The sequence below is a fragment of the Cynocephalus volans genome, chromosome 18 (assembly GCF_027409185.1).
Source record: "Cynocephalus volans isolate mCynVol1 chromosome 18, mCynVol1.pri, whole genome shotgun sequence".
NCBI classification, from domain to species: Eukaryota; Metazoa; Chordata; class Mammalia; order Dermoptera; family Cynocephalidae; genus Cynocephalus; species Cynocephalus volans.
In genome coordinates, this window is record NC_084477.1 from 16,299,412 (window position 1) to 16,319,937 (window position 20,526).

General features: G+C 44.0%; 1 protein-coding gene across 1 annotated transcript in view; it reads left to right on the forward strand.

Moving 5' to 3' along the window:
• The window catches only part of SIPA1L2 (signal induced proliferation associated 1 like 2), a 103,436-nt gene that overhangs the window by 24,090 nt on the left and 58,820 nt on the right, over positions 1–20,526 (forward strand). The window contains exons 4-6 of the mRNA XM_063082693.1: positions 3,973–4,147; positions 7,972–8,075; positions 15,248–15,405. Of these exons, the coding sequence (XP_062938763.1) occupies positions 3,973–4,147; positions 7,972–8,075; positions 15,248–15,405 (437 nt within the window). The remainder of the gene's footprint in view (positions 1–3,972; positions 4,148–7,971; positions 8,076–15,247; positions 15,406–20,526) is intronic.

The following is a 20,526-nucleotide window of genomic DNA, read 5'->3' on the forward strand; positions in this document are numbered from 1 at the left end:
CCAATGCTGAATGGTCTCTGGTTCCCATAACTCATGAAGAAAATATACTGTTTCTTCTCATCTCTGAAAGAGATCGGACAGCTTTCTTTAAAATCCCAGTTTCTAAAGGATGCTTAAAAATCGCCACTCACCTGTTAGGGTGGTTGAGAGTTTCTGCCACGCAGTGCTGTTTTTATCCATTTTCCTGGTACTAAATCTGCCCAGGAGGGGATGAGCCAATTTCACGTTATTGTCCTAAGGGTTTTTTAATTTTGAAAAAATTATTTAAAACCTAACCTAAGTACATATATTTCACACGTGTAATCATACGCATTGTCAGCTGCCACTTTCTTGGCGTTGGGAATTCGTCCTGCTTTGACATACAAGCACTGAGTGGGTAGATCTGCTGTCTACAAGCGTGTTTGAGTAGCGGGGGACTCTGTAGGTGTTCAGGTCATTTGTTCTGATCTTGGAGTTTGGCAAGAGGTTTTGAGGAGGAAGACTGAACACTGCGGGGAATTATCAGGCAAGTAACTACGGAGCGGGACCTTGATGGTTTGGTTACTTTATCTTCATAATTTCATCTCTCAACTTCTAGAATCCCTCTTTTCCTTTTTACAAAGACTATCCTAATATATACCATAGGTAAGTTCATAAAATTATAAAGATTGACTTTTTAAAAAATGTATTCAGGTGAATTATGACTGCTCTCTCTCTCTTAGAATATTATGACATCTTTGGCAAAAGGATTAATTTGTTCTTGAGGCCAAGTGCCCGCTTCTCCTCTTGTCCCCACCGGGGATGTAGATGTTTACCGACATACCAGGTTTGCTTGGAACGAAGTCAGGCAGGTGTGCAGGAGTGAGACCACATGCTGAGAGCAGGAAGACTGAGTCTGAAGGCTGGTGTCAGGGGGTCTACTGCACACTCAGATTTATTTCCAGGGCAGTCCCAAGACTTTGCTTTTTGTCACCTACATTTTATTTTAAATTTTGTTGTCAATAGTGACAAGGCTTCTGGCCTTGCGGATAGCACGGCCAGTTTTATCCTGTTCCAGGATAAAGCAAGGCATGAGCTGGACCCTCTGCTGACTGCATGGGGTGCACGTGTGTCCAGCTCTTGGTGCTGAGGCCACAAGGCATATTGACTGATGAGCATTTCTAGTTTGTGGCATGTGCCAGCCTCATTCTACCCCTGGACTGTGGGGCTGGCCACGGCTCACATCAGGCCAGTTCAGTAAAGGTTGGCACAATAGGGTGTTAGGCTCGGCCTAAGGTGTGCTGGGGTTGGTCCGGGGGTACCGGGGACTTCAGTTCACGGGAAGCTGCCTCTGTCCCGTGCTTGGGTCACTATGGAGCAGCTGCAGAGCCGGTTGCTGGCTGTCTGGCACACCCCAGGCGCAGCAGCACTGGGTGTCACATTCCTGATGTTTTCGTGGTTTCCAAAGGAGGCTCAGATGAGAGAGGCCCCTTCCCCAATGTCGTGTTCTGTCACCTCTTTAGTGGAATCACGGGCCTGTAGTAAACAAGCCACAACTGTCCATTCTGAGTCACTAGCGATATTTCTCCCTGCCAAGTTGCATTTTGTGAGCTTCTCACCTGGCAGACTGATCAAAGTGCCAGCCACGTGCATGACAGGGCGTCCTTCTGCAGCTGTCCTGAGACACCCGGGGGCTGGGAAGTCTGTGGGCCACAACTCCCACCTCCCATGGGCCCAGGGGCTTCTTGGATGGAAAGGCAAACCCTGCTCCCAGCCAGGATGAGGACCCAGGCTGGCTTGTCGGGCGGCTGGGAGGAGACAGCAGGGCAGCCAGCAGCGAGGTCTCACAGCATCCCGCTCCTGCAGATACATGTCCTTTGCTTGTACGAGGGTCCCCAGGACATGTGAAGTCCACAGACTCATGGCTGATAGAGGCGGCTACGAGAAGAGGAAGGGGTTTCCTACAGCAGATGCCAGGGCAAGCTGGGACCAGCCACCCCCATGGCCAGGGGGTGCTCGGAAGGGGTGGCACTGGGTGCTGGCAGTGCTCAGAGGTGACTGGGAACAGAGGAGCAGCCCAGGATGGAGTGAGGGGACAGCGTGGCTGTCTCTGCCAGGTGCACAGGGACTGGAACCACATGTGGCAGCCCGAATAGTCTAAAGCATCAATGGTGGATGGTCACTGAAGCAAGGCAAAGTAACTGGAGAGCTGAAGTCCTCTTCTGTCATGAAAGAGAAGTCACAGTGACATGGTAATCAGGGTGGGGAGCGGGAGTTCTGAGGCCGTGTTGTAGGAATTAGTAAGGATTCTAGCAGCCACTGACTCGTGAACATCTGTGTAGTATCTGCTATTCATGAGTTTCCCTCATGCACTTGGAGACCCTGAAATGTCTTCTGAGTCACTCAGAAGCGAGTAATGTTTACCATGAAATGATAGTAGGCATTTTTATTGTGCTTAATATTGTTTTGAAGATGATGGTCTGTCCATAGTACATGTGGTATCTCATTGATTTGGATAATTGAGTTGATCAGAACCATTTATTCTTCAACCTCTGGATGAATGAAAAATTTTTTTTCTTGACCCTACTGAAGAACTAGTCCCATCAAATTCATGATACTACCTCTTAAATAGCTCACGCACACCCTGTCATATGCCCACACTCAAGGTGAGAATCATTGTCTTCACAATTGTGCAATTGGGGAGCCCGTTTCTCTGACGGGAGCCCAGGACCTGTGTGCTTTCTGTGATGCCATGACATGCATCAGTCTAGGCAGCTGATGGGGACAGACTGCAGACAGCTGATGTCCCCTTCGCATGCAGGATGGGTGTGCACCGAGAACGTGCTGGCAGTGGACTTTGCCTGCTCAGCTCCGAGCTCACCCTAGCGTGCAGCGTGTGTTTTCTGCAGCCCATGGGGCTCACTCAGGCCTCCCCTGCCTGTCTCGCATGGTGCGTTGTCATTAGGTGATAATGTGGATGAGACCGCTGTCCTCGGTTTGCTGCTCAAGGGAAATGAGTAGTCAGCTGTGTGTTTTGATTAGAAGCTCTATTTTATAGCTCCATAATAAAAGTGAACAGTGCCATGGATTGATGTCTTCAGGGAATCGCCGATGTCTGATAATCTGTCAGTCTTAGAGGCTCAGATTGCTGGTAGTGAGATTAAGAACTCTGATTGCGCAAGTGAGAGGAAGGTCCTCTTTGGAAAAAATAAGAAAGCTGTAAAAATGGATCCAGTTTCCCCCTGGCCTTGGGAGGAAGTCCCGTGGCTTCCAGCATGACGTGGCACTGACTGTGAGATAGGGTTACAGCAGGAACTCTTCAATTGCTGTTAAAATTCTTTACGGTGTAGTTTATATTTAGCAGATGTTTTCTTTTCGAGATAGTCAAAAACGTAAGAAATGACTAATTGTACAACCAAAGTTACTTTCATGGAAACAAAACATTTTTCTATTTATGTACATACATTGAAATTTCCACTGGGATTCTTTCCTTATCAGACCTTAATTTGATTTGCTTATTTGCTTACAGTCGCACATATTTCCATGAATGTGCAAACAAATTAAAGGGGGAAAAAATGGTATCACAAATCAGAGAGGGAAAACTTTTAAAAGTTCGTGGCCTTTTTTCCTTTCCAACTTGGAAGATAATATTAATTTCTATATGGAGTGTGTAAGGTGAAGTATTTGCACACTTGTATTTTTAAGGCGATGCATGAACCTGACTGCCTGTCCTTTTTGGAAACCTGGCAAATCCCACATGGCCGTGGCCGTGCATTATATTCCTTAGGGCTTCTGACACTTCCTCAGCTGTATTTCGGGGGTTCTGGGTTTGTTATATATTTGCAGCACCTTGTACAGGGATAGATTTTTCACTCTTCTGCTTCTTTGCTTATAGGAATTATTATGGCACGCTTTCCTGAGGACAGAATTCTGAGCTTCTGTGGCTTGAATGTGACTGGAAATTAGCTCGTCTGATGCTGTTCACTGAGTAATCGCATCTCTCCCCCATTTCAGCTGAGCTTTCAGCACAAGATTGGGATCCTCTATTGCAAAGCAGGCCAGAGCACAGAGGAAGAGATGTACAATAACGAGACAGCGGGACCAGCTTTCGAAGAATTCCTTGATCTTCTGGGCCAGAGAGTACGGCTGAAAGGATTCAGTAAATACCGCGCCCAGCTAGACAATAAAAGTAAGCTCCATGTGTGTGCGTGTGTGCACAGGGTTAATTCTCCAAAGGTAGGCATGCTGCAGGAATCTCAGCACGTGATCACGTGCCCTCCTGTTCTTGACCCCAGAAGCCGCCAAGCACGCTTCTCTGGGATAGAGTTCAGATGTCCTCAGATAAGCAAACGACGCATATTTCTCAGGAGGTGTGAGCGTCACATCATAAGCACAAAAGGTCAGTCCCTTTTGCTTTGTAACTCCAGCAGAGAGAGTCCCCAGTGCTTCATGAAGATCTTCTAGCATTTCCTCCTCTCTTTCAGCCTCGCCTCTTGTATCATATACCCTTGTCTCAGTATTCCAAGGACAAGCGCGGTATTCGTTTCTAAGAGACAAAAGTTAAACACGTTCATTTATGCTGTGTTATCAGGCTTATTTTGTTCCTTTCTGTATTCATCATGTTACCTGGGGAGTTGGAGCAGTGATTAAAAAGCTGGTACATTCCTATTTTTCAAGGACCTTAGTCAAGTCCCCTTGAGTGGGGCTCCTGTTAGATCTGGGGTGCCAGATTGACTGTCCAATTCAAACCATGGGCTTCACACCCTCCTGCAATGCGCAGATTTGTCCAGTACCTGTGTTTAGATAATCATAATCACGGCTCTCATAAATTCAATATATTTAACCTTTGTATCTGTGCTATTATGTAGTTGCTGTCAGTGCCTGAAATATCAAGCAGAGCGATTTTATTCATTTTGAAAAATTCTGTTTATTATGCAACAAAATGGCTTGCTCTTTTAATGGAAAGAGTTGAGCAGATAGATTCTAAAGTTGAGAAAGCATCTGGCCACTGCAGCTGGAGATAAGTAGGAATTTTCCATGTGGGAGAGTCAGGGTGTGGCTGAGCTGGGAGTGGGACCGAGGTGGCCTGGTGCCCCGAGACTCCTCGCCGGCTGTTCCTGCTGAGTCTCCAAACTCTGCCCCCTGCGTCCACTCAGCTTGGGACCATCACTGATAACTCCATCTGGACAGGGTGGTGCCTGTGGTCAGTTCTGTTTTTAGATCTGTTTTTGAAAGTTGTAGGACTGATCACAAGCCCTGGCGATGGTGTGAACTCACTCGAGGGCCCCCGTGTGTCCTCCACATGTGCCAGGGTGGCTGGAGTGTGATGATTACATCACGTGTGTGTTGCTCAGACCTCAGATCGGTAATTCATGGCACCCAACATGTGAATATCCACGTATTTTAAGAAACATCATGAGAGCTTTTCTGATTTTTCTTCTTTTTTCTTTTCAAACTCTCCTTTTCACAAACCACCATTCCTCCCTTAGGGATGCTGATATGCTGCCCATAGGGACAACGCTCCAGGAAAATCACTACTGATGTGACCTTTTGTCACTGTGAGGGTGTGTCCTCTCCATTGGATTGGATGGGAAAACACTTTAAGAATCACTGACCTGTGTAATCTATAAAACTATGACATAGATAATCCAAGTATTTTCCTATGTATAGAACTGACATCAGCTTTGAATCTTAGGACCTGGGAGATGTCCTTGACACAGTACAGCTCAAGGATTTTGACATGCCGACTCTAATAATCAAATCTTTGAGTTATGTGTACGAGTCGTGAAGACGTCTGTCATTCCTTCAGTAGACAGGACCTTAGGAATTAGTTGTCATGAGATGGTCAAATAAAAATTACATCTTTCACAGAACGGACAAATAAAAATTGTCTCCCTAAAATTCAGGGGAATTGGGTTCCAGTTTTAACTGCATCTGCCTATGGGACTTCGGTCAAATCTGGGCCCCCGTTTTCCCAAAAGGAAAGTTTGGGGCGTTGGGCTGGACTATCTGGGATGTCTCTGCCAGCTCTGAACTGGCTTCTCTCTGAACACAATGGCATGGAGTAGCAGCAGAGGGGGTGTGAGCCACAAAGACGCTCTGCTCCCCAGAGCAAGTGCAGACCCCGGCCAGGGGCAGACTTGACTGGTGTAGGTGTGCACAAGGGTCCAACTGGTGGCCTGCACTGCGTTTTGAATGAAAATATTGATAGCAAGCCCCCGAACAAGTCTTGGTGGCTTACCTTCTCCACTACCACGCTGATGTTTGAGATAAAAACTCGTAGAAGATATAATTTCAGGAATTCATCTTTCAGTACTGCTTGGAATAGAGAAATTATGATCATGTTTTAAAACACGTTCCCCCACCCCGCAAATGCATTTTTCCTTATTCATTGCAATTTCCTGAATCTGAAACTAATTCCTGTCAGCATTCCTCTTACTGAATCCAACCATCCTAGTCACAGAAAGTCGTGTTGAGGGTCACTGAGTGTGCCAGATGGTTCCCTCCTGCAGCCTGCAGTTTGTGACCCGTGAGGCAATTGTTCATCGAAGGCGCGTTCATCGCTCCCTGATGACTGTGCTCATGCACTTCCAAAGCTACGTGCACTGCCAAGGTTCTGAGCCAAGAGAATTTAAATGGAATACTACTTTCTAAGAAGGGCATTGAAAAATAACAAATATGTATTTGATGTCCCTGTACTTTGGGAAGGATTGACATACAGTGTGTTAGGTGAATATCCTACCTGACCCTCTGCAAGTTCATTTATCAGTATCTCTATGTAGACGCTTTATGTACACACCTTCTTTGTGAAATGGCCTTTGGTGAGTCCCTTTTCAGAGCATCCAAGAACTTCATGTGATTTTTTTTTTTCTGGAAAATGTTCAGGACTCTGTCTGAATCGGATATAAATATTGGAAAGAAAGATATACTACAGGATCCAGAAAGAAAATAACAAAAGGACCATGGAGATTAAAAGTTTTAGTGTTTTTATAAAGGAGAAATTTTAATTTTAAAATTAAAAGAAAATTAACCCAAGATGATGACTTAGAAGTTTTCCCACCAAACACAGTGGAATAAATGATATTGAACAACATTGCTACTTGTTTGAGAAACAGCAAAATAAGGCTGTCTGTCGATGGAGAACTGAGAAAGCCAGGCCTGGATTCCATCCACGTCTTAATTTCTACATAGCTCCTGTCCTCACTTATGCATTAGCCAAGTGGTTCAGAAGTTCCCCCTAAACTTATTACTTAAATATTTCAGAGTCACGGTATTGGTTGGGTGTCTGAAGCTCTCAATCTGAGGTCATCTCACTGAGGATGCAGATAGATTTTGAATTTGCAAAGAATCGTTCTGCTTTTCAAAAGACGAACGGATTTATGATTAACGGGTTCAAATGTCATAGTTTTTTAACTAAGTGGGAGTGCACGATACACAGTAAGAGATCACTTTTATTCTCCATATTCTTAATTCATGTGATGGATCGCTGTACTTCCTGTTGAGCGGAGACAAAGTCCATCATTTGGGGAGGGAAATTTTTAAAATACCATTTTTCGTTCCCATTTCCATATTTAGCCAATCCTGTTTCATTTTTCTGGGTTTGATCAAGGGCCCAAGAATAGCTGAGAATTAGCTGTGTACACACACACACACACACATGCACACTTCAGATGACTGCACACACCTGCCCAGCCTCTCTCCTCTGCTGCACACCTGTGCACCTTGCGGCCAGGTCACCTCGCCCTCGTGGGTCACCTAAATGCACACAGCTCTGGGGGCTGAGAACAGAGAGGAAATGAGGGGGAAATGGGGGAAGGGGGAAACTGCAGGCCATGCCGGGGGTAGGGAGGAGATGGAGCCGTGTGTGGGGACAGAGGACGAGCAACACGGGGACCGTAGTGTACAGCGTGCTGTGGGTTTTCAGTTGGTCTGCCCTTTGTGATGACCTCCTAAGTGCTAAGGCCCCAGCTTCGCGGTGCCTAACTTGCTTTTGTGATTGATCTTTGCTCTCAGCGGATTCCACGGGAACTCACTCCCTCTACACCACGTACAAAGACTACGAACTCATGTTCCACGTGTCCACGTTGCTTCCCTACATGCCAAGCAACAGGCAGCAGGTATGTCCCCCCAGCCTTGCCCAGCGGGGCTCAGTCTGGGGCAGCCCACTGACGACACGGATGCCTTCACAATTTGCAAAGAATCAGTGACATTTGGGGTTTTTTTTTTGTTTTTTTGAATAGCATTAATAATCGTTGACTCTTTTATCATTTGGCAGTATTTGGGCTTTGTAGGGAGTATTATTGCATTTTTCCTTATTGAACTTAGAAATTCTTCTATGCTTACCTTTATTGCTTGCTAGGCAGAGTTTTCAGAGAAACCCCTATCAACTTGTGAATTACAAAAAGGCCAACGATGTTGGCCTGACTTAGATTTCTGCCTGTGGATAAATAACTTCTTATAGAAAATACAATTTGCAGTTGTTACTGATGCTATTTTTAACTATTCTTTCTCATTAAGTTTTCATTGAATTTCTTGGCCAAAATGTATAGACCTTTTTAGAGGAAAAAAAGAAAAATCAGTGTGCCTCATGGTTTGAATGCAGCCACTTAATTGAGAATTGAGAACCTTTTCAAACTTGAATAATGCATCAAATCGTATAAAATGGTTTACATAACTTTTTAATACAACTGTGGAATGGGTTGGACAAGTTCTTTTGCAAAGATTGCTAGAAATGATGGCTTTTTTCCTCCTGTGCTAGAAATATTTGAAATGCCATATTTACTGTGTGAGCTTGAAAAGACTCTGAGGATTGTGCGGGACAGAATCTATGTTTGGGACAGAGAGGATCTGTGGCCTGGAGAAGGAAGGGCCTTCCACATCTTGTTTAAGAGTCCTAAGGGCTCGAGCAGTGTTAGAGCTGAAGGCTCTTTGAAGGACATTGACTGCTTGAGTTTCCGAAGATTCCTTTGCAGAAGGGTTTGTACCTTACCAGGATCTTACAACCGATTCATGGTATGGTTTCATTTTAGGGGTTTGGGTTTCACTGGGGTTCAGTCCCGAGTTAAAACGAGTTTGGTTTTCGTGCTTAGGAAACTTGGTTCTCCTGATATCACTTAACTGCTACTCCCTCGATCTAAATATATTAAAGCACGAAGGACTCCACAGGAGTTGTTCAGCAGGTGTTTGTCGAATGAATGAAACAATCATTTCAGAGAATTTTTCTCTGTTCTTGCATTTTTCGTTTTTAAACACTCATGAAAAATTCTATCAACTCTGCCCCCCATAGATATGTACAATCAACTATGTTACAATAAAAATAGATCAATAAATAAATCTGCACTTTTTTTCTCAAAGAAGAAACCAGCCTTCTACTTCCTGTTCCCCATCACTAGTGTCAAGAAGCATCCCAAGCCACCGACTGGGATGAGAAAGTGGCCCCTGGTTCAGGGCTCGTCACAGTGGAGACACAGCACCTCTTTTCATGTCTTATCTCGTGCTAATTGCCAGCTGGATTTTCTGGCCATTTTCTACCTAATGCTTGCCTCAATTCCTTGTCCTTCCTGAATTTTCTACAGTGTTTTTTTAGTAATCATGGCTCTTACCCCCACTTTCAGCAAATCTAGATTATGCATCCATTTTTTATGAGATGCAGTTACAATCACTGGGTCACATGTATGTATTTCTGCGTATTTGTAACCTGAAGGATTTTAGCTCTTAGAAATTTATTTGGAATAATAACAAACAGATTCACTGGAGATTAAGAAGCTTAATTTAGACCAGGACAGTTGTCCAGCAGACACTAGTGGATCATTTAGCAATTAAACTCGGTGGGAGTTGACGCTCAGAAAGCTGACAGGGCCAGCTCAGGCCAAGAAAACCTGTCAGTGCATTAGCAGAAATAGAGCTGGTGACTTCTGACCCTGTCACCGAGTGTTCAAACCGCAGAGCCCTCCAGTTCCCCAAATGCTGGAGTCACTGGACTCCGGACTAAATGGCCCCAGCCTTTCACATGTGGCAGCATTAAGAGTTTTGAAGTCTTTAGTGTCATTAGAACTCAAAACCAACTTCCCCAGCCCCTTTCATTACATGGAGACTAAAATCCATGGACTCTGGAGTTTTCTGTACCTGACTTTATTTCACTGAGACTGTCCTTGAAAAATGTTATTACCAAAAATCTGCAGAGCCAAGAAGTGAAAACATAGATGGGGTAGGGGGAGAGAGATAGGTGGGTGGATTTTAACTTCCCAAACTGAGGATTAAGAGAAAAATCCTTATAAATTGACACCATGCATTACAAACTCTGTAGCCCAAAGACCTATGAGTTAACCTTTTTTGTTTCTAACAGAGTGAGAATCTGTGGCATCGTGTAGTTATTCTGATGGGTTGGAGGTGCAGAATGGTAAAGCCTATCCGTTCCCTGTTTTTAACTGTGCTTATTGTATATATAATAGGTATGATTCCATATGAGTTTCATTGGGAAATCCATATACTTAACACACCGTGTGGGCAAATCAGCATAATATGAGCTTTCCACCTAAATACTGAAGCAGTCTGCCTCACCTAGTGCCATATGAGTGGGTCCTGACTACACTTGGGCTCACCTATGACTGATACTATGGAATATTCTGGAAGGACTAAATGCCTATCCCCTTTCTGTCTCAGTCAGTCACTCATCCTGTGGCCTTGAGCAAGGTTCTTATTCTGTCAAGAAATCTGATAATTATATGAGGACATGGTCTTGATGACCCCCGAAGCTGCTTGGAGCGCTGCCCTGAGGATACCAGGGCACCACCAGGCTTGGAGGGAAGGCACGCTGTACCTTGGAGATGCTGTCCCTGGGTTTGGAAATGGAGAGATGTGGCATGCACGAGCTATTTGAACCAGATGATGTGTCACTTGTCCCTTGCATTGTTAGAATTCTCTGGTTCTAGGGCCTTCTTTGAGGCTTCCTTCTTCCATGATGATAAAAAGCTTCAGCAGAAGACATAGTCATTAAGAGCTAGAATTCTGGAATCAGACTCCTTGGATTTGAACCAACTACTAGCTTTCCAACCTTGGGCAAGCTTCTCTATGCCTCAGTTTCCTTCATCCCAGAAAGCAGGGATGTATTTTTGTTTTGTTCACTGAGGTGCCCATGTGCACCTAGAACAGTACCCAGAACATGGTAAGCATCTATGACCATTTGTTGCATGAATTAATGAATGGATGAACCTCTCTTGGGTGGTAGTTTATGAGAATTAGATGAGTTAACACATGCACTAAACCAGTTAGTGCAGTGCTGTGCACAGAGCATGCTCAGTGAGTTTTGGTGGTTATTTCGTGATCCACTAGATCCTGAGCACCAGTATTTTAGGTGACTTAACTTGTATTTTATTCTCCTGTTCCCAATCATAAACATCTCTTATGAAAAGCTAGGACCTGAATGGTTAAGAAGGTAAGGGACTTAATTTCGCAATAATTTCAGGAAATTATTTTTACTTTGCTGTTTAATAAAATGTTTTGCTCATCACAAGCTGTCATCCGAATGTTCTGTTTGCAGATAAGTGATGTCACTTTGCAGTCTTGGGACAAGTATTTTCCAAATTTGTCATGGGTTGTACTGACTCCATTTCTCACCTGCCCCACCCACACCCACAAATTATGCTAATCCCAAAGGCAGAAACGTCTGAAAGGACCAGCTGGGTTCACGAGCGCGGTTTGAGGCCGCAGGACTTAGCAGTTAACTGGCCTGTACATGAATCGTGCCTGTGATCTTGGCCTGGTTAGCACCACGGTGTTTGTGGCTGTTCAACTGGTCCAGACTCGTCCACATCAGATCTAATTTCTTATGTTTGTTCTTGTAATAAATCAAGCTGAAAGCTGATTCCGCGGTGCATTCAAAGTCTTGAGAGAGTTCACCACAGTTGCAAGAGTTTAATCTTTGGAATGTCTCTGACTCTCAGAAAGAAAACTTAGCCAGACCGAGGGAGTGATCGGAAACCCTGTGCCTGGAGTATTTTCTGTCTTCACGGTCAAGGCCCGCCTGTCTCTCGGGGGTGCTTGGCAGCCATCCGCTTTTCCCAGGGCCGCCTTCCCCTGAGTGTGACCCTGCCGCTTGACCTGGACAGAGCCTGGTTAGGTCACCAGTGGGAAGAACTTCACAAGTTAGCTTTGAACTTCACTTTAGCAGAGGAAACCCTTTCTTCGATGTAGGCATATAAAACAGAGAGAAGCACTAAGGTAGCAACATTTTTTTTTTAAATGTGTGCATGAAGCTCATGCTGCTTCATGGACAGTTTCCTTCCATCATATCATAATAATGGACTTGACCTCGCAGAGGTAACCATGATGCACCTTGCCATGTTCGGGCCAAGCCTGGAACCCCCTCCTTTGTATTGCATAAACTGATCATAAGTCCCTGCCTTAAAGAGTTTATGTACATTTTTAAGTTCCTAATTGACACTGCCCAGGAACCATTTAAATACAGAAGCAGCCCACCTCGTTCAGTGCTATATGAGCAGGTCCTGACTGCACTTGGATTCACCTATGAGTAATACTATGGGTATTTTGGAAGGATGAAATGCTTATTCAGTTTCTTTGATTAGCTTTATTCCTAGACCCTAAGCAGGAATGTATTCTTACACCAGAGAGTAGGGACTATTGCTTAGAGGAAGGTTGGTGTCACCCAGTGTCATTAGAGAGACACTTACGTCTTTGTGATCCTGGTCTCATCTTCACGTTATGAAGTCATTAAACATCCACATTCTTGGATCATTTCTGTGTCTCTATTTGTGAAATATTCAACATTTCCTAACTTGTTTGAACATTACTCTTGCTTTTGGTAAGATATCATGATTACATAGAAGCGTAAATCGACGGTGCATCCTTGAAACGTTCGTTAAATTTGATATGATCCTCTTGCTGGTCTAACAGTGGCTGACTTTGCAGGGGTGGGTGAGGCTTTCCTTCTCCAGGTGTAAATCTTTTGTGTCTAGGTGGTCATGTGTGCAGGGGCCCTCCCTTCCTTATTATTTAGGGTGATTTTCTACACTCATTTTTCCCATGTTTTTCTCTAGGAAACTCTAGATGGCTCTTAAAAATGGAGGCAGGATTCTAACCACTGATGCAAACTCTTGAGTATAGATCACATGAGTGTGTATGTGTGTGTGTGTGTGTGTGTGTGTGTGTGTGTGTGTGTGTGTGTTTTAATGAGTGTGTCTCATGTACCAATTTCTGTTTTCTTTTTTTTAGCATTTAAGAAAAACTTTATTAAAAATAGACCAAATCTACTTTGAACAAATTCACACAATGAAAACAAGTACTTCAGCTGGTAACATAAATAGAGAATAGAAAAAACGTCACATATTGTGGATATTTAAATAATTTCAACTTTCTTTTTTTTGATTATGTAACTTAGCAGTTTCATTTATGTTTTTATTGAAATGTAATTGAGGAGGCACATTTGTGGGGCACTGAGTTGACTATCAGTATTGGGGTACAGTATGTGATGATCAAATGAGGATAATTAGCATATTCATCATTGCACACAAAGGCACATTTTTTTAAATTATTCATTTCTTCCTGATTTCCTTTGTCCTATTACAGTATATATGAATTTCAGTTATTGGGGGAAAGAGGGAAGAGTGTGTCTGCCTCATACAATTTTTACTGCTTTTTTTAATATGCATGTGAAATGGCACATGTTACTTACATACCTAGGAAACTTTTTTTAAAAACTACATATTTAAATGAGGTGGCTCATTGGGTCTGTAATATTATATATTCACTCACGTTTCAAACTTCACTCAGACAGTAGATGATTTTTGTGTGTTTATAACTTTAACCATGAGGATTTAAATAGGAATTTTCTAGAACACGAATCAGCGATGTAACCGGCCTGTAGAGAACTCTGAAAGAATGGACATTTCATTCCCATGTCCCAGGCCTTTTATCCTGCTAAATCACAAGGCAGGGGCTTGACAATGAAATCTTTTTTGTATCTGGGTTTAAAAGGCCTTAAAAGTTGAACCTAATGCTCTTTGCAGTGGAATATGCTCTGTAGGTGCCAAGGAAATTTGAGGGTGAGGTTGTTGCCTTTATTATTGCTGGTAAATTGAGATTTACTACCTGAGATTATCCCATTCCTACAGTGACATCACCAGCACATGTAAGGATTGTTGTCTGTCGTAAAACTGAAGATCACACACTGTTAGAGCACAGATGTGCCTTCGCATAAGCCTACAGAGAGCCTCGTGTATGGATTTATTGGCATGTGTTCATAGGAGAGAGGCGATCACAATTTTAAGACACAGTGCTATGTGTCAGTAAATGTATATTTGTATCATTTGTGTATTTGTTTAGCAAATGTGTGCTGGATGCCTACTCTGTGCTGGGCATGTTATTAGAAACTAGGAAACTAAAAGTCAGTAGACACATGCCCGACCTAGTGCAGAAGAAGCAAACTGACCATTAGAAAGGGTATTACTAGCATAACAGAAATAGGCTTGAGCATGTGGGTGGAGCCCCTGCAAAGTCCTGACCGGGAAGCGTCTTTAGCATGAGGTGAGGTCTGTGCAGGCACCTGCATTGTCCAGGAGAAACCAGGGGTGAACGGGCATTCTTGGCAGAAGGAATATCAAAAGTGAAGGCATTTATAAAATGTTATTGCTCTGGGATTACCTCTCTCCTGCCAGATTTGCAGCTTATAAGATTACAAACTATTGGGTTTTCTGGCTATTGATCTGGTAGAATTCAGTGTTTCTGAATTACATTTAAAAGGCCAGGTTTCATTGAATTAGTTTGAATAGATCACCCACCAAAACGACAGTCTTCTGTGCTTTTCTTGCAGAAATGCACATTCTCACGGGAGCACATGATATAAGCTAAAGCCCTCCCATGGGACAGTGTAGGACTTTCAGCAGATCTCTGCCCGCTCTTGGACTTTATTTCCTGCTTTTAAATGGAAGAGCTTAAACTGTAAAATTTCTTGAAGTGTTTTGAGCTCTAGTGTGCTATTACTTTAGGGGTAAAAAAGAAGGAACTGGATAAATATGAAAAGGAGAGAGAATACAAATCGAATTTTAAATTTAAGGGAGATAAATATTCAGGTTTTTCTTTCCGTAGGTCCTTTGGATGCAGCCCGTTTTTCTTCTGTACCAAATTTATGACCAGTAGCTTCCCAAGAATGACTCTGCTCTTTGGAATCACTCCTTTAATTTGAAAGATGGGGTGGTATATGTGAATATATTTTGTTTTAAAGGAAAGCGTGTGTGTTAATTCTGTGTGCACGTGTTGACTTTCTCGACCACAGCTTCTGAGGAAAAGGCACATAGGGAATGACATCGTCACCATCGTCTTCCAGGAGCCTGGAGCACTTCCTTTTACTCCAAAAAGCATCCGGTCTCACTTCCAGCACGTCTTTGTCATAGTCAGAGTGCATAATCCATGTACCGAAAATGTGTGTTACAGGTGAGTCAGCAACCCCTGGTTTATCATTCTTCCAGGTTTGTCTCAACAGAACATCTTTCCCCCAAATATCTCTGTTTTCCAGTTATTGTTTCTAACCTCTGATTTTCTAATTCCCATTGTAATCACTCAGCTACCTTCTGTAAGGAACAATTGCCTCCTTCCTATTTTGTGCCCTGAAAAAGTAAAATGTCCAGCGGTTCAAAACGGTCGATTACCCATTTCCTCTGTTTTCCCCTTAAAAATTGCATCCAGCCCCTGCTAGAACCAGTAGCTTAGTTAATATCAGCCTCTGAGTTGGAGGATGTGGCTGTTTAAGATCCTCTCTAGGAGAAGTAAGTTTTGTGGTCATAAAGCACTTCTTTTTGTCAGAGACCTTGGAAACACTCACTACCACGGGGCAGCCGCACTGGGGAGCTGAGTCTCGCTTTGTGACCTCGGAAGGCTGTGGCTGCACCTTGAAGTCCCACACTGTTGCTGACGGGGCCCGGTTTGGGTCTTTACCCCCACTCCCAGACTCTGTCTTAGGAAATACCCACAACCGAATGACCGTGCAGCGTGGGGTCTGGGTAAAAGACGGGCCTTTGAGCCCACTTTGAATCCTGCAACCCCATGCTTGTCATGGGGCTTTGTGTGAGTTCTTTTAGCTTTCTTAGACTTTGATTCCTCGTCTTAAAATTGAGGCTAATAGTACCTACTTCAAAATGCATTTATGAAGAATAAATAGCTTAAATTATGCAGAACACCTATTAGAATTCCTGGCATTCATCCAAGTCTATCTTCCTTTATAATCTTAAAACAGTAGTTGCCAATTCGGCTGCCTTGGCCAGGGACATGATTATTCCTCTAGTGGAGATTAGAGCATGCCTCCTAAGCACAGAAAGGAAACCAGCCTGCAAGTCGGGTATTGCCCGTTTACATCCCGTCCAAGGCCCAACCCATCTTAAAAGAACAAAGTCTGAAAACCAGTAGTTCCAGCCTGTTGAACGTAGCGGTCTCTGGCCCTGCCGTGCAGGGTTCTCAGTAACAGACCTGAAATCCACCCGTCTGCAGGTCTTTCTCCCATGGCGGTTCTTATACAGGTCAGGTTTAAGACCACTGGCCTAAATGCTCAGAACCACTTAAAAAAATGATATTTGAAACAGAGTATATATTCTGTTCAAATGATATGCTTAAAATAGATCATACTGGTGCAAATATGGCGAGTTGGCTTTTTCTTCTGTGGTCTCACCCAGTAAGTGGTAATTGTCAAGACTAATCTACAATGAACCTTCCTAATGGATTGGAAACTTAAGCCTCGGGCTTTATTATGTTTGGTGTTATTTATTGGCTGCTATTTTTAGGTCAATTCTATTCTTTTTAATGACTTTCTATCTTTAGTTTATGCCTTAACACAAAAAAATCTTAAAGATAAGTAATATCTATTCATTTTTATTTCTTTCAGGCTTTCTGGTTTTAATAAAATCACTGGGGAAGGACTTTTTGAAACTGGTATAGATCTCACACATAGACAGTACATTGCCATATTTTTTTCTGTGATAGAAGGTAGCATATGCAAACCATTCAGAGACGAGTCACTGTTTTTTAAGAAACCACATTGTCATCACTCAATTAACATTTACTAACGCGATTCAAATGTAAAGTCAATAGAGTGTCGCAAGTTTTTGCAAGTGTCTCATCAGCTTCTCAGATCACGCTTAAAAACCTCTCTAGTGTTCCTCAAAGAATCAATAATAATCTTCAGGAATACTGTCAATCAGTTCCATAACATTCAATGAAGCCATGCTACTCTTATCACATGAACAAGGTTGGAGTGCCCAAATTTTCCAAACACAGCTTTTCCAGGTCTGTTTTCTGTGATACTCCTCTAAACATGCCAATGGCAAAATAAATTCACTGAAATCGTTTCCAAGGAAATGATAGACTATGGTCCAGGTCTGCTGTCCATTTCCATGGCTGTGGCTTATTCCAGGGGTGCATTTTAGGGAAGGCTGATCAACTCTGCAAAATCAGCTCCGTGCAAAGCGCGTCCTCCTGTAGCTGGCTGCGCAGACTTACCATCCGGGCTTGGTAGCTAACGGTCAATTGAGAGTAGAGAGGTGTCTGCAGAAGGTGATGACTGCCATTTCAGAAAACTCAACAGTAGCCCTTCTGACAAATTAGGCGATAGGGTTAAATCAATTATTAAAGTGACCGTGACATTGATGATGTTGACAGCAGCAGCAGTTTGGGTAACAGTGGCTTCCACGTGTCATTTTGTTTAATCCTCGCAGTGGGCTTTTGCGTATGGCACTGTTTTAACACCCATTTTACAGATGAGGAAACTGAGGCACTGAAGGATTTGGTAGCTAGCTCCGCCTCACTCAGGCAGTGGTGGAGCTGGAACCCCAGCAGGGGCACCTGACTCTGGAGTCACCTTTCACCCCTTTTCTTTACTGGTGACCTTTTGACCACCGGGCTTTACTAAAACCCTTTCACGTGCATATTAGGGAATGTTTCTCTCTTCTATTTTTGCTTAAACCTAAATCAACAAATGCCATTCAAGTCATTTGGGTAAAATAAGGAGTTCTGGTAGACCCTCTTGTCTCCACACATTGGGAATCATTCAAATCTGGTAACAGAATAAATCCTTCCAACCTCAACTCTACTTGAAGAGTGAAGGATCGTATAATTTTTGTAACCAGGGATCTCTAACTGATCCCATACCCGGAATATCACAGTGATGGTGGGAAAGCTGTCTGAATTTGGCTGCTTCTCCTGTACATCTTTGGGATGCACATAGGATCATGGTTTACTGAGCAGGAATGCTGCCTACATCTTAAAGAGAATCCCATTAGCCAGTTGGGTCTGTAATTTGGAACAAGACAAATTGTCATTTTAAAAGGTAGGGACACTACGCCTCCTTCTATCATCGTGCAACTCCACAGCGAGAGCCGTCTTTGAGCATATGTAGATATGAGAGATTTTCCCTGACACGTTAGCTTAAGCGCATGCAAGCTGCAGGCAGAGAGTAGTGTGAGATCCGCAGAGGCAGGTGCAAGAAAGTAACCTGCCAAAGCGTCAGGTGGGGTGGGGCCTCCTTACCGTTCCCTGGGTAACGTGCTGTTGGGAATCTGCTCATTACTGGAAGAGAGAACCAGGCTTAGGAGAGGTGATCCGTGAGTATATGGTGCCCAGCATCGAGAGTGCAGGTTTCTAGGCATAGAGAGGTCGTTTGAGCTCATTGGTGGTGCAGACAAGTGAAGCCACAGGGTGTGTTTAGACTAATCACGAGTCCAGACAGGTAGCTCTAGGACCGGTCTCCTGGAGTTAACGTGGGGGACAAATTAATTCCTACGGTCTAGAATGGCCATCCTGAGGAAGGAGGTGTGGGGAGGATGGGCCACGCCCAGTGCGGACCCCAGGCAGGTGGCATCCACCTGTCATGCGGAGGATGTGAGTCAGCCCCTTTCCCCTCGGCTTGTGCATGTGCCCACAGTTCCACCAGGTGAGACTGTCCCAAAGAGGCGCATAGCCCTCCCCTCCCCTCCACACCAGGAGGCCCAGCCAGCCAGTCATCCCTGCACCATAGGTGCCAACTTCAGGGAAGAGTGTGCACACCAAGATGGAGGGGAGAGTCACCTGGGCCTGTGATCTTGTTAAATGGCCAACCCCATGCCAGAAGAATTTGCATCTGACAGCACACGTGGGGACAGAATGTCTTCATGCCTGATCCACCCCTTTCAGGATTTTCCACGATGGGCAGACGTGGGATTGGTACGCCTTTGTGTACTAATGAAGCTACTCAGTAACTGGGGAGCAGGTGCTTTATATGCTGTGGGATTCATTCATTCACTTACTCATGCTAATCCTGTATTTGTTCATTCATATTGCCTCTTTATAATTGATCTTATTCAAAAAAGGATTGGAGACAACTCAAGCTGTGGTCTGCGGTGGGGGACATAACTCGTTTCAGTAGATTAAGATGGTTGCTGCTCTCACCGTACATTTGATTTTTTTCAGTCCCTGGAATCTCTTAAAACTTTACTCCTATAAAACTTTCATTTAGATTTTCAAAATGTGATCAAGTGAGCATTTCCTTAAAAAAAGTGACACTTAAATTTTGGGCCCTTCCAGGACAGTATGATCCCTCTGTCCCATGTCATAGGCATCCCAGGGAGTGGCCAGGGCTGCACTTACCTGGGATGTTCCTGTCTTTCTCATAGACCACCAGCCACAGAGTCACAGAGTGCCTCACTGGTGCCATCTGAAATTGTGCTTACCCTGTCCTGTGGTTTCATCACTCCCGTGTTAGCTGGTGCTGCCATGCAGAAGCTACACACTGGGAGGCTCAAACAGCAGACATTTATTGCTCATGGCTCTGGAGCCTAGAAGTCCAAGGTCAGGGTGACAGCAGGGCTGGTTCCTCCTGACGCCTCTGCCCCTGGCTTGCAGACGGTGTCTTCTCCCTGTGTTCTTCTGTGGTCCCTCTGTGTGCATGCATCCCTGGTGTCTCTTTGTGTACCCAAATGTCCTCTTAATAAGGACACTGGTTGGTTGGACTGAGGCCCACCCAAAGTCCTCATTTTAACTTCATTATCTTTTTAAAGGCCCTGTCTCCAGATACAGTCACATTCCCAGGTTCTGGGGGTTAGGACTTCAAGATATGAATTTTGAGGGGGACACAATTCAGCCCATTATATGTCTTTTCTACAAAGTTTGGAGCATTTTCCTTAAATAAGCAAACAAACAAAATGCTTGGTGTTCAGAAATTAGGAGAGCAGGAACCTTGTAAAATAGATGGGTTAAGTTGCAAGTGTGGGTATATGCCAGACTTCAGAAGGTGAGTGTCACAGTACAGCAAAAGTTGTCAGGATCAAAATGGAGTTGCTTTTGTTAAAAACAAAACAAAACAAAAAACCCCGGACAAATAGAGCTGGGAAAGCCATGAGAGAGGGTCCCATGCACGTACTCCTGATAAAAATTATCACAAAGGACTTTAGGAAACCACAACCTTGCACAGAGGTGTGCTGTGTGAGGACATCTGTCCAGCAACTGTCTGTCCAGCCTCAGACCAGCCTCACCCTTGTTATTAATCTTCGTAGCCAAGGTTAGCTATCCCCAAACCATTGCAAACCTCTATCA